Raw genomic sequence first — 15,350 nt, 5'->3', positions numbered from 1 at the left:
TCACAGCCGAAATATGGTAAAAACAATCTGAAAGTTCATCTAGTGTGTATGGGCCCCTTCATCCTATTGAAACACTACAAATAAAATTGTCTTGCCACCGATGACCACTCTTAGGCTACGGCCCCACTATCAGTATTTGGTCAGTATTCGGTCAGTATTTTTTCTCAGGAGTGGGAGCCAAAACCAGGAGTGGGTGATAAATGCAGAATTGGTGACTTGTTTCTATTATACCTTTTCTCTGATTGTTCCTCACCTGGTTTTGGCTCCCACTCCTGAGAAAAAATACTGACCGAATACTGATAGTGGGGCTGTGGCCTTATGTTGCAGCCACTCCTAAGGCCCCAGCAAACTGCAGCTTTTGCCATGTAAAATGCAAACAGATCCACATCATTTCCCTGCAGTGCACTCCTCTGCTTTGATGGAACTGTCTGCACCCTAAAGTTGCCCATAGGCATTACACTTTAGGTGATGAAGATGAACAATACAAAGCAAAATGGTTAATCAGAACAAATGGTCAATTCATCGGACCGATAATATTCCCAGGAAGACTGGGACATCCTTCAACCTGACGTGTATGACCAGGTTGAACGATTGTAATAACCAATATACTGTAGACTAGAATGGTGCGGCTGCAGTGGTGTAATGATTGTTCTCCATTTACTGCTTGTTCAGCCATGAAACTATTTGTATCTAATGTGTATGACCACCTGTACAGAGATAATGTATAAAAGGTCACATATACAAGCTCCGCTAACCCTAGCGATGATTGCCCTTAGGCCAGGTTCAGACGACCATACTAAAACCCGGGCAAGTCACGTCCACAAACTGTATATGTTACTGGCTCCATGTGCATAGCAGATGAGTGTAGGAGCTGCCTGCTATTTACAGGCGCTAGTCTGGGCTGTAAACCGGCCAATGTATTGCATGCTACTAATTTTTCTAACCAGATCACAATAAGGCTATGTGCACACCTTGCGTTTTTTCAGCAATTTTTTTTATGTGATTTTATGCTAATTTTCAGCTGCATTTTACAGTACCAGCAAAGTCTATGAGATTCCAGAAATCTCATGCGCACACATTGGTTTTTGTTTCATCAGTATTTTGTGCTTTGCATGTTTTTTTTTTTTTGCAGAATAGAGCATATCATTTCTTTCACTGTTTTTTCAGCGTTTTTCACCCATTGGAAGTAAAGGGTGGTGAAAAAACGCTGGAAAAACGCACCAAAAACGCAGGTGTCAGTTTTTTTAGTGTTTTTTTGTGCGAAAAGCTGATGAAATAATGAGATTTTTTTTCCACTGAACTTTATGTACACGCATAAAGAGACAAAAGGACAGTGAAAAAAAGGTAGCAAAAAATGCAGCAAAAGAACAAGCAATAAACCAAGCAAAATCCTGAACAAACCTTCCTAGCAAGAGATCAGGTTTTGCTGCAGAAAAAAAAAATGCTGAAAAAACGCAATGTATGAACATAGCCTAAGGCTATGTTGAGTAGTTGGTGAGGTTTTAATATTATATATTCACACATCATGTTTTTTTTTATGTCACAAATCTGCAGCAAAACCTGATCTCTCAAGGAGGTTTGCTGTAGGTTTTTCTTGCAGTTTTGGTGCGTTTTTTCAGCGTTTATTTCACTGTCATTCTGTCTCTTTTTATACGTGTGCATAAAGTTCTGTGAAAAAAAAGAATCCCAATCTATTTTGCCGTCAAAAATGCTTAAAAAACACTGAAAAATATGGTACTTGCGTTTTTGGTACATTTTTTCAGCGTTTTTCTCACCACCTATTACTTCCTATGGGTGAAAAAAAACGCTGAAAAGACGCTGAAAGAAGTGACCTGCTCTATTTTCCAAAAAGCCATGCAAGGCACAAAATACTGAAAAAAAAATCCATGATGTGTGAACAGAGAATTCTGATTTATCATAGACTATGCTGCTACTGCAAAAGGCAGCTGAAAATTTGTATAAAAATCTGCAGCAAAAAACGCTGAAAAAACCGAGATGTGTGAACATAGCTTTATAGTGCAGATTTTCTGCTGCATTTCTGCACCTATTATGTAGATGAAGTTACTTGCGTTTTTTTTACATGCGTTTTTAATGCTGCAGTTTTTGTCTCTTGTTGATATGTCATTCTTTAAATAAAGCTGTTTTGTTCTTGATACTTCCTGGCATTTGACATTGACAAAACTTTATTGATACAGTCATGTCTGTATTACATGCGGATGTTACCTGCGGATTTTCTGCATCTAATGCAATTCTACGTGGGAAGATCCACATGTAAGACTCAGCGTACCTGCAAGAGTCATTTACAAGTTGCAGATTTGAAAGACGGCCCGCGGATCAGTTTCTGCTATGTAAAAAAAATCACAGTGATCGTGAAACTTCTAGAAATCCCATCCACTTTGCTGGAACTGTAAGACGCTGCAATTTTGACACAGCGAAGATATGAGCAGCTCGTACGCAGCATCAAAAAAGCACCAGAAACTCATTCATTATAAAGTGCTGTGGGGTATGTTGGTGCTATAGAAATGAAATGGTTCTTATAATGGTGGGAACACAGCGCATAGGTTAATGCAGACACACAGGGCATGCACAGGAGCGTATAGGCTGTAGTCACACAGTGTCCACTACAGACACTGCTCTGATGGAGGATGCCACTAAGGCCAGGTTCACATGGTCAGTATTTTACATCAGTATTTGTAAGCCAAAACCAGGTGAGGAACAATCAGAGGAAAAGTATAATAGACTGCAGCTTAGATACAAAGTATTTCCCTTTGTTGCACCAAGATTCCTTTACCATTCACTACAATGAACTGAAATGGTTAAAGCGGTGGATTCTAGGACCCAGCAGAGTCTGCTTGGAGTCTGATCTTAAAAAGCGAGCAGTCGCTAGTGGGCGCTGTGACTCCGTGGAAAAAGCCGTCAGCAGCTCTCCAGTGCTAGATGAGACTGCTAGAGCGGAGCATTGACCTCCACAGCACTGAGCCCGAGAAAGAAAGCGGCAGGTTCCCTCTGAGCTGTGCGCTCTGGAAATGATAGAGTTAAAAAGTAACCCACTCCGCAGACAGGTATATGTGGAATTGACCTCATTAGGCATAGGGAACATTACGGTACAGTCGGAGGGGGGTCTGTGCCGCTCGGACCACCACGTATAGACGTGGAGTGATTCCGTCTCCAGTGGGTGAATAAAGGCGTTATCACGCTGCTCCCAATCCCGGAGAGCACGGCACAGCACCACTGCTCAGCTCTCCAGACAGACAGGGTTTTTTTTCTTCTTTTTGACGCCTCTTGTCGCAAAAAGTCACAGTGCAATGTGTGACAGAGCAGGCCTGTGTGCCCACGGAAGGGTGTCTGAGGGGGGACAGCCCAGCTCAGCCCCAATCCCCAAATAATGCCCAGCACCCCGAGACCAGAGCGGAGACAATACCAGGAGGTTTTATGCTTGTGCTATGGCTTTAAATGAACCGCTCACACATCAATGATTCATTGTTCTGATGATGATGAAGGCACAGAACTATCGAAAATCATGGCCAGCGCGGGCGACGAGCCTCACCACGACTTACCGCTATCAGCTGGCCACCTTGTCACATGCAGGTCGCGGTCACATGCAGGTCGCGGTCACACAAAGCCGTTTTTTCAAGGTGGTGATGGCTGCGAAACCTGACAGGGAAAAGCTGTGATTCCCACTCACTGCCGCACCAAACCAGCGACAAATATAAAAAGATTAAAAAAAATGTAATAATAAAAAATATGTCCAGCCATTTCTTTCATCAATTACTATGCAATCGCTCTGGTGACGTTGACGGTTTTGTGTTTTTCTTCTAGGTTTTTTTTTTACAGCCATGTTACCACATTATTACAGCATTTACGTCTTTTTTTGTTACTTTTTTTTGTCAGAACTTATTGATTTTTCCCATTGACTTTCATTATAATTTTCTGTAATAAATACCTAACTAGACAAAGCAGACAGATTCCTCAGCATTTACTCCAGTGTCCCTGAAGGTTTCTGTTGTGTTAATATAAAATACACTTTATGGCCAGACGCCATATTCATCACGCCCAAACTTCAGTCACAACTCATCGCTCACTTTTCATTTCTCGTATGGTGCGCTAATAAATATCCTCCATTATCCCAGCAGAAAACTATCAGCCGCATTATAGGAAGACCCTATAACGTTATAGGAAGACCCTCTGCTGCCCCGTAGAGTCCTATAACACTGCAGGGTCCTCTCTCCTTCTGTACCAGTCGCCGTCACGTTTTGTTCAAGATTATTGTAATTGCTTTTTATCATGAATACCCCTTTTTCACATGTAAAGCTCCATGGAATAAATGGCGCTATAATAATAAATAATAATAACACGGTATACATTGTACGTGTATATAACATATAGCGGTGGTCTGCACAGTTGTGTATATTTCCAATGTCATACAATGTCCAGCTGACAGGACAGACTTCTATTGTGTGACCATTTCTCCAGGGGCAATATTTTATTATTATTATTATCACCACCATCCCTTTCCCTCCTGTATTATTGCAGCCATTAGCCCTCATTACACAGTGACACCCCCCAGGTAGTAGCTAGTCCCTGCTATTTCCAGGACGGGGTCAGATATGAAGCTCTCCTCAATCTGCGGCTACTTTATCCCCTCATTCCAGGTAATATGTGCTGCTGCTGTAACCCGAGCAGGCAGGTTAAACATGGCGGAGCTGGGCCTCAGATGTGTGAGACACAAGTCCTAATGATAACACTATGTGCACACTGCGCGACCCCGTCCTCTCCCCCGGCTCCCTGCGCTCCGGGGATTCTCGGTCACCCCTACAAAATTGCCAATTTCCCGCGCATTTTCATTGCACCTCATTACTGACCTCAGCTACTGTGTACACGGCTGTACTACAGATAGACACGTATATATACTGAGCTCTATATATACAATGTATATAGAATTATGTCTATAGATATTTACACACAGACTATATATACATGTATAACGTATGTGTATCTATATATACATATAGCATGTAAAGAGATACACTGCATATGGGACATGTATGTATATAGTATGTGTAAATATATTATTATTATTTATTATTATAGCGCCATTTATTCCATGGCGCTTTACATGTGAAGAAGGGGTATAATACAAGAACAATTACAATAATCTTGAACACAATGTGACAGCGACTGGTACAGGAGGAGCGAGGACCCTGCCCGCGAGGGCTCACAATCTACAAGGGATATATAATATACATGTATACAGTAAGTGTAAATATATATACATGCATATAGTATGTGTATAAATATATAGTTAATATATATATATATATATAAATATCTATATTTTTATATTTATAGTTTTATTCATATATCTGTATATAGCTATAGTGAAAATGTGTATATATCTATAGATATATATACTGTATGAGTGTAAATATATATAAACACTAGTATATAGTGTGTATAAATATATGTAAATATTAATAGCAATACATTTAACATGTATCGGAAATTTAGATTTATATGTATACAGTATATATAACAGTACGCGTGTCAATATATACATATATTTATAGATACAAATATTTTCACTATATGTCTGTATGTATATATTAATATCTATATATTACACACATACTGTATATACATGTAGCTATATATTTAGACACATACTGTATATACACATATATATTATCCACCCATATACAGTATAGATTTGCTATATGCATATATACATATATATTTATACACCTTATATATAGTATGTGTATAGTATATATATATATATATATATATATATATATACTGGTGCCTAGTTATACGTATAGTTGTATACACTATACAATAGATGTAGTTGTGGGTGTAGATCCGCAGCTATATGCTTATGACAGTTACTAGATTGCATTCTACAGTGATAACTGTGGCTGATGAGTAGATCTGTCGCTCGTCTGTCGCTCATCTGTCGCACATCAGTCCAGACACGGGACGCGCTCGGCACATGTGGGGTCCCTGGCGCCGTGCAGACCCCATAGACTGAATCTGATGGCAGGTGAGGGGCCGATCACTTGCCGGCTCCCATACACTGTAGTGTCGGGCAGGCTGTGCCTGTAGCCGGTGGGCGATGTGAGGGGCACGTCATGCCTGTGACTGAGCCGCGCTCGGGATGCAGATGAGTTCATGCTGTATATTGTATGGGAGGTCTGTACCTGTCACATACAATACTCCGCTCTGGAACGCACAATCTCTGCCGTGATTGACGTGAAGCGCGGCCAATGGCGTCTGGCGCTGGGCTCAGCAGCCAATGAGCGGGGCGGGACGGAGGGGGCGGGCGCGGTTTATAGTCGCACAGCTCGCTGCTGTCCGCGGTTACTTTGGATGAGTGTGGCTGGAGGAGCAGACATCACACAGAAGAGTGGCGTTCCTGGCACCCGCTGCCATCTCCAGCCACTGGCACAGGAGCGGCCGAGGGATTTACCAGCAGCCATTCTCCCGGGGATTGGAGTATATGGACTCCCCGCATATAGCTGGATAATCATTGCCATCACTGTGGGCTGGTTCCCCGAGGATCAGTGGTGCCAGGCGGGCACAGAGAGCGGATGCTGGGCTCCTGTCTAGTTCATGTGCCCGTATGTGATGCCTTAGGATTCCGTGTATCCCAGCTGGAGTTCTCAGTGTGGAGTTGATTCTTTTACCACTACTAATCGGAGTGAGGACTGACCTTATCGGGCGATCTGGTTGGATACGACGCTGATTTGTCTCTGGACTCGCGCTGCATCTCCTGCCTGGAGCTCCTGGAGTGGAGGCGGCAGGTTGCTGGAGAGGATCCCGCGTTGGCTCGGGTGACAGTACTATGGCAGGCGGCGGGGACTCCGTGTGGAAGTACAGCCTGGGAGTGTGGATCCTGTTGATCAGGACTGCTATCTCCAGATCGCTAGTGTTAGACCCAATTTACTGGAATTCCTCCAACCCCAAGTAAGTGGCTGCTCTCCTCACCTATCTGTGTGCGGGCTGCTGTGGGCTACTGGATGGTTGTGCGGGGCTACTGTGCTGTAGGTTTATGCGGGGCTACTGTGCTGTAGGTTTATGCGGGGCTACTGGAGGGTTGTGATGGGCTACTGGAGGGTTGTGATGGGCTACTGGAGGTTGTGATGGGCTACTGTGGGCTGTGCTCTAGGGCAATGCTGGGCTACTGCAGGGTTATGTTGGGCTACTGGAGGTTATGTTGTAGGATTGTGATGGGTTGCTATTGGGTTGTGATGGGCTACTGTGGGCTGTGCGGCAGCTCTACGTTAGGCTACAGTGGGCTGGTGTTCTGGGCTACTGTAGGTTTGTGTCTGGCTACTATTTTCTTTGATGTAGGCTGTTGCTGTAGGAAGTGTCGGACAAATTGAGACTTTTTACAGGACGACTACCTGGTACTGCCTGCGCACATAAGTCACCTCCTAGGATTGTGATGGGGTATATTGGACTACTTAGATTGCTTATCTAGTGAAAAGGTGGTCTCTATCTCCTGGAGGGTGTTGGAGCACTGGGCTGCTATACTGCCAGTGCTGGGGGGCTCTTCTGGTGAAATGGTCTCTAGTGAGGCTAGTCCTGGAGTACTGTGTGGCTATTCTCATTTGGTGTGTAGTGATGGGCTGCTGGAGGCTAGTCCTGGAGTTCTGTACGGCTAGCCTGTGCCTTTGGGGTATAGTAATGGGTTACTAGAGGCTAATCCTGGAGTACTGTATGACTAGTCTTCTCCATTCCTGTATGGTGATGGGCAACTGGAGGACTATACGGCTAGCCTGTGCCTTCTGTTCCGTGTATAGTGATGGGCTACTGAATGCTAGTCCTGGGGGACTGTACGGCTCGGCTTCTCCACGACTGTATGGTTATGGGCTACTGCAGTCTAGTCCTGGAGTACTGTTTGGCTATTCTCCTTTGCTGTATAGTGATGGCTGCTGGAGGACTGTACGGCTAGCCGGTGCCTCCCGTGTATAGTGATGGGCTGCTTCAGGCTAGTCCTGGAGGACTGTACGGCTAGTCTTCTCCTTCGGTGGTTAGTGCTGGGCTAGTACTTTAGGGTTTCTGGGCCACTCTAGTGCTACCAGTATAGTGTGCTGCGGCATTGCTGGGGTATGCCCCCTACTGGCGCTGTGTGCGCCTCTGCGCTGTTGAGTTTGCCACTTCTTACCATCCTGTAGAAACGCCGGCCGCCCGCTAGTGTCTGAACAAGGGCTTGAACCTGATGCACACCAGGGTGTAAGATTGCAGGGCTTGAGGTCACTGTATCCACACTGCGTGCGCCTAATATGTACTGGTACAGCAGGAGATCTACGTGCCTCAAAGGGGCCGTCTATGTCCTCAGGAGTGGTGCGGCTAATGCTCTTCTACCAAGCAGCCGATGGGATTTCTAGCCCCGCGGCCACTTGTTTCCTGGGCTCTGTGTCCGGTGGCTGAATGTGCCAGCTGTGGCTGGTGGTGTCAGGCCATTACTCTGCTCGGTGCTGGGACAGAATACAGGCTGCTGCAGAGGGCTGTGCTCGCTCTTCCCAGCTATAATTATATATACTCTTCTTTCTAGCCATGTAGACAGCGCCTTTTATATGTTGTCTGAATGCTTCACACCTACTTATATTGCTGAATCATGAAGCTTGTCCTGCACAGGTAGATTATGTCCTCACACTGATGGAGACTGGACAAAGCCAAATCAAAGACACAGGGAACCTTTACAAGGTGCTGACTGTGCTGAGGTCACTGCTTGCATGTGCTGCTGGCTCAGTCCTTACAGGGCAGGGTGCACTCAGGCTGCTCCATCACTAGCAGGGGCTCTAACACTTATAGGGACCTTTAAAAGTCTATAGATAAGAGGGACAATGCGCCTTCTCTTATGTATGAATGGATATTATTCTGTGTATTCTAATACATTATCCTGACTGCTACTGATAGATTCCCTTTAGTATATAACTTAGGTCTTGGCCACAGCTTATAATATTATTTATATAGCTCCAACTTTACATTGAAGTGTGTGCATGTACATACGGGGACATTTCTTGCCCATAGACCGCAGCAGTCAATTAGGCAGATTTATTTTGGACATCCTAGTGGCAGTGATATATCCTTACAATGTACAGCATTGGTAGGGTTAGCACACTGTTATGGCTGGCAGAGGAGCTGCCGTTAATATAGCACTGTATGGAACTTACAAGGCACGTTTTCCACTATGCCATCTCTGTGTATCCTGTCATTGTATAAATCAGTATATTAGTGAGCTGGCAAACCTGAACTTATCCCATCCCTCCCAATATATTACTTTCCAAAAAGGTTCACTTGTTATGTTAAAGAGACATTAGAAAACCAGTGCTCAAGTCAGTCCTACAGAGGTCACTCTTCCAATGCTGAATGTGGGCTCTCGCTGCAGACTCCTCACTGTCAGCCCACCATTTCATCTCCTCGTCACATTTCCATTTTTTTAATTATTTGATATTATTGTTGGATTCCTGCACATTTTAGATTCCAATGTGATTAGAATTATGTAAGAATCCTGTTCTGTTGTATATGGCCCCGAATAAATGAAGCCAGTCCAGTATTTTCTATACAATATATTTTGCTTTTCACTTAGCCCAGTAGAAATGGCTGCAATGTGCGTTCCTTTTCTCTGAATCCTATAGTGTTTGGCATAGCGTTACCTATCAATCAGTGATACTGAACTGACATTAGGAACGTCACCCATTCCTCCTGGGGCACAATTCTGCTCTAGTTTTTCCCTTACCTGTTTGTCTCCATGCTGCAGAATAGTTCCCTTCTCCATATAGTGGTCTGCTGTTAATGTCCCTTATTGGGAGGTAAACACAGTCATATATTTGCATCAGGCGGACGTTAGCATTAAATAATGCATGTCATTTTGCTCTTTGGGGATCAGTTATTAAATATGAATGTCGCTCCTTCCAGATGAGATGTTAGTTTGGTCCAGTGATTTCTTGCAGCACATTAAATATATAAATATGACTGTGGGGGATATGGAAGAAAGAAAACTTTCATTACTAGTTTAAAAAAAAGCCGTATTCTCAGTTTCTCCTGTGATGACAGGGCCTCCTCTCTGCTGCTTCCATGCTATGGCCCTTTCAACCAATATTATAGATCTGTATTATTCTCATGGCTAAACAGGGTTGCGCTTGATTAAACGCACAAGATATAAATACATTTTTCATACTTTGTCGGCTGTCACAACTGATACTGTTCGGAAAAACATCTCTTTTATACTTGGGAACGCAAGTGCTGGAGAAATCCTAGCCGTGGCAATAAAATGTACATTTCTGCATATGTCAGGCTGCTGCCTTTATGTTTATGCTTGGATGAATTTTCTGAGATTATGTAAGAGAACAGTACTAGATCGCCTCTAGTTCTTTTCAGTTTTCAACTAAAACTGGAAGAGGAAGAAAAAATGTGAGTTTGTATCCATCACAGTGCATTGCTTGCTCACTGCCTACTTATTTGCCCCCACATAGGGATAGACCATTGAAGCTATATTACCCAGCTGAATGCATGAAGTGGGCACCTATCATTGAATGGGCAATGCAGCGTTCTATGGGTAAACAAGTGCACATTCAGTGCTATGTGAATACCCCCTTGAACTTCGGCCCTTGGTTTGCATTTAGGTTAATCATGTCAGTTTTAATATAGAATGGGAAGAAAGGAGAACGCACCAGGGGTGGCATGGTTGCTGCTTTTTACATGCACATTCCTCACATTTTGTCAGCATGATAAACTGGAGGCAATGGTCCTTGTTCCAAGGGACAACTGAGCCAGCCCTTGAACAAAGTGCCCGCTGAAACCATATCTCAGTCTCTGCTAAACTGCTGTAGACAAGAATTTATTTAGGAATCCTTTCCCCTGGGATGGCCCTTTTTAACCCTCCCAATTACGGTTTCAAGCTGAAGAAACAAAAGCTCCGGATAAAATGGTTAGTGTAGCACTTACCTCTAAATCTCCATCGGCCAAAGTTTTGCCGAAGACACTTGGAGGACTAATGCAAACATCTTTATTTTATTATCCTTTCTCATTGCTTTGACACCTGCACACCATCTTAGCTCAGGTAAATTACTGACATCCACTAGACCCAGAAGAGGCTGAGATTTAGATATACTGATTCCCTTTTATCTTTCTTCTATGGTTCAGCTGGGGTTTAATTGTTACATTATCTCCTGTAATTATCTCCAAGACTCTTATCTATAAAGCTCACTCAGGTAAAGCACTTTGTTTGCCTCGGTAATTGTCTTTAGATTGTCACTGTGAAGTACGGAACAATGAAATGTATTTATTTTCAGGTGCATTTTTTTTTTCAGGCCCTTTTTAATAACAAGCAGAACAGTATGTTTCGTTCCGATATGCAGCTGGATGACTATTAATCAGGAAGGACACTTTCACGTATTCCTGGATTCCTAAAGAAAAGGGAAATATCAATTACTTGGGAGATTAATGAAATACCTGACAACCTATAATCTACCATCTTCAGTCAGTGCTCACATTGGGGTTTACCTTGAGACATGTATAGAAAGCCTGATGCCTGCAAGCCACAGAAAGATACTTGCACAAAATAGTTTCCTAATTGGATACTGTAATATATCTGTAACTAGAAAACCAATAACACGGTGTATTCAGACTTTTTTTTTGCATTTCGCTTGTTAATCTGCTTGTTGAAGCATTTTATAGAAGGTATTACCGTCGGCTCATCCGTCTTCCCTAAAGACTTTTGAATGTCAGAAGTCTGCCAGCTATTTTCAGCCGGACACAACGGAATTATGCACTTTGTCACTTTGAGGTGTCGCGTTTTTTCTCTTCATGTTTAAAGTCATAAATATTGATTCTTCCTGTAATTCCCAGAAATGCATTTTTAGAACTTGAGAAACAACTTTGAGAAATATCATAGCATCGGAATAGAAGAGCAAACTTTTACTTTCCACCTTATTCCCCCCCCCCAGTCTTTACAGCTTGAAAAGCACTCTAGAAAATGAGGCCTGAAAGCATGTTGTAAAATAAAATGATTGCTCCTAATGTGCGTTTGTAAATAGCACATATATCAGTGAGAAGTTATCATTTATTACATTATCTGGATAGAATTCATTGACTTATGTTATTTATTACAAGACACACTTTATAGAGAGCTCAAAGGGCAGTCACGGCTCAGCTGTAGTCCGTCTTGGGGAACGTGTTAAGATGATTTTGCATTTTATGGCGAGCTTTGATTACAGGCCTATAAAATGCCTATGCTTTCTGTTTGGCTACAAATGACGTCATGATCACCCTGCAAATAATCAAAGAGCTGTATTGTCAGGTTGTAACTAGTATGTATACCAGTATAAAGATCAAGTATGTGTTTGTGAAATGGCTGGCAATGTGTTACTGCTTATTTACGTGTAAAATGTAAACCGTAGAATACTACGACCCTAGCTTGATGATATAGGCACGTTAAGTCTTTCAACATATAGTTTAGTAGATTTATTTTATTATAAAATAGGATTTATTTATAGGCAAGCAGACAGTCGAGCTGGCTGACTCCAAAGGCTTCAGTATTTTTAATTACTAGAAAATGTGATTTTCATCAGTTTGGTTGGTCTCATCAGTTTTTTTTAACTGATGAGACAAAGTTTTTCCACCTTCTCCTATCGGTCAGTGAAAAAGTGTCAGCATAGGGATGGCATCGGAGTGCTGTCCGCTTTTTTTTTTCACATACTTTAAGATTCTCATTGCAAAGTTTAATCCGCCACTCGGATCAATATCGGGCATATCTCCACGATTTTGCATGGGCCACTTGGTCTGCAAACAATCAGACATGTAAACAATCCTATAGACTGTCAAAGGTACGAGTGCTATCCGTGAAAAAAAAATGGATAGCACTGAAACGTGAAAAACTGATGTGTGAATGAGGCCTAAGTGCCTTCTAAGTTAAAAGATGCTGATCAATTTATTTTCTAGCCACCCCAGATTGCTTTATATTTCAGTAACATCGCTATTTTATAGTTTATATTTTAATCCAAAGTGTACATGTAACATGAGCAGCATGGTGGCTCAGTGGTTAGCAGCGCTGGGGTCCTGGGCCAAATCCCTCCAGGACAACATCTGCAAGGAGTCTGTATTCTGGGGTACTGGGCTCAAATCCCACCAGGACATCTGCAAGGAGTCTGTATGCTGGGGTCCTGCGCTCAAGTCCCACCATGACATCTGCAAGGAGTTTGTATGTTCTCTCCATGTTTGCGTGGGTTTCCTCCGGATACTCCGGTTTTCTTCCACACTCCAGAGAAATAGCGATAGAAAATATATGCCACTAGCAAACATCTAGGCATTTCTAGGCCAGGTTCTAGCTCATATTTTTAATGATGTCTCTCATTTTTGGCCAATCTCTCAGTTTCTAGGTCATACCAATTATGTTGCAAGTTCCAAAATGGATTCACTGCAGACTTCATTAGCAAGAAATCTCAATGTCCCTGGCCAACTAGACTTTCAGCAGCGCGCAAATGTCATCTCCAGACGTGGCAGATCGGTCACTTGTTGGAGTGTAGGTATGAGCTTAGCCTTTTGCTTCTGTACAAGATGACATAAGTAAAAACCTGTTTTTCAAGTCACCTATCAGACATTTTCATAGACTATGTGTCACATTCTGGTGATTAAAACAGGCGTGTTCAAGTGTTTAAAATATTTGGGAGAGTCAAAGGTTCTGTCCAGTTTTCTTCTCTCCAAATTATTTTTATCCGTATGGTATATGAAAGCAAATGGTCAGTATTAGAATAGCTTGGAAGAGCTCCTGCAGATTCATTGTTTCCTTAGAGGCCAAGAAGACAAAAGACGTGAGCATTGCAAGGCCCGTCTCATAAAGAAAAATGTAAACCATTCACACAGCTTTCCTGTTTAACTTGTTTAATTCTCATTGGAAATTCAGTACCATCCTTGCTGGGTGAAATCTGCTGATTTTTCTCTCTCCTAATCCATTTTGTAACTTCGATTTAAAAACAAAGCCGAAACAATTTGCTTTTATTTTTAAGCAAATCAAGCCGTGGTCATAGTTAATAAGGGGATTACAAGGACTTGGGCTAGATCTATACAGAAGTGAGTTAAATCCAGAGCAACCTCTAAAGAAACTGATCCCTTTTGATTGAAGTGTGGAAGAAAAGCATGGTGGAACGAACAGCGGTTATCTGATTGTACGGCAGTACAGCCGCCATTTTTTCCTGTATTTCGCATATTCTGACAAAACGTAAAGGCAAATAAAGGGTGCAACCATGGCAACACGTAGATTAACCAGATGTAAGAGCTGACACGTATCTGAAAGGGCTGTTAGACTGAATGCCTTGCATGGGGCCATTGGGTATTATTTGTAGAGTGCACAAAACTTGGAAGCATGAATTAAACGTTGGTAGAGATGGGGCCTACTTATTTGTGGTTAGGTGATAACTAGTGAGGGCCAATGTAATGCAACTCCTAGTACTTAACTCTTGGATGTTTTTCTTTTTTACTGTACTACATGTCTATGTATTGACTACTATAGCTTTTACAATTTCCTCAGAGCAAACATATGATTTGATAGTTGGTATATGCAAATTGCCTATAGCGCCACCTGTTGGAAGCAGCGATTCTATAAGTCATTATCAACCCTTTAACGAGTCGTGCGATATGACTTGGGATAAAAGCCAAATCAGAATCTCAATTTGCAGACACGGTTATGTCACTCTCCAAAAGGGGAATTGTTAACCCTTAGTCCTCTGCATAGTTGCTAAAATTGACTTGGGCTGGTTAAGATCAGCCTAAGGCTATGTTCACATGTCCAGTAGTCATCAGTTAGAACAGATCCAGTAGCAATCTAAAAAAAACTGATTTCGATTTCAACTGGATCTGTTTTTTTAAAATAGAAGTCTTTGGATAACGGCTCCGTTAATTAGCCATCAGTTGTTCTTTCATTTGAACAGGATCAGTTTTTTGCTTAGTGGATCGGTTTCAAATGGAACAAAACTGATGGCTATTTAACGGATCCGTTTTCCATAGACTTCAATGTTAATAAACCGGATCCAGTTAAAATTAGTTTTTTTTTAGTTGTGTCTTCACGGATTGCTGCTGGATCAGTTCTGATTACTGGACATGTGAATGTAGCCTGAGTTCCAGCTATCTTATTTATAGCTGCATTTTAGGAGCTATGGATTTATGTATAGAAAGTAACAGCATTACAGTAAATGTAACATATTTAGAGGAGGTATTTATACACACATGTCATGTTACATTTCTGATACATATTTATTAATCTCTGGTCCTATTCTGGGAACACATCATCTCCTGTTCTACTAGGATTTTTGGCTGCTGGAATAAGGAGGGGTGAAGGTTGGGGGTAG

General features: G+C 42.3%; 1 protein-coding gene across 1 annotated transcript in view; it reads left to right on the top strand.

Annotated features, from left to right (window-relative positions):
* Positions 1-6,349: 6,349 nt before the first annotated feature.
* The window catches only part of EFNB2 (ephrin B2), a 50,871-nt gene continuing 41,870 nt past the window's right edge, over positions 6,350-15,350 (top strand). The window contains exon 1 of the mRNA XM_073664236.1: positions 6,350-6,963. Within this exon, the coding sequence (XP_073520337.1) occupies positions 6,842-6,963 (122 nt within the window). The 5' untranslated portion in view covers positions 6,350-6,841. The remainder of the gene's footprint in view (positions 6,964-15,350) is intronic.

This window comes from Phyllobates terribilis, unplaced genomic scaffold (assembly GCF_046119375.1).
Source record: "Phyllobates terribilis strain yellow unplaced genomic scaffold, ASM4611937v1 Scaffold_2__4_contigs__length_985480577, whole genome shotgun sequence".
NCBI classification, from domain to species: Eukaryota; Metazoa; Chordata; class Amphibia; order Anura; family Dendrobatidae; genus Phyllobates; species Phyllobates terribilis.
The sequence above is the reverse complement of the archived record's forward strand: the minus strand, read 5'-3'. Positions and strand labels throughout refer to the sequence as shown.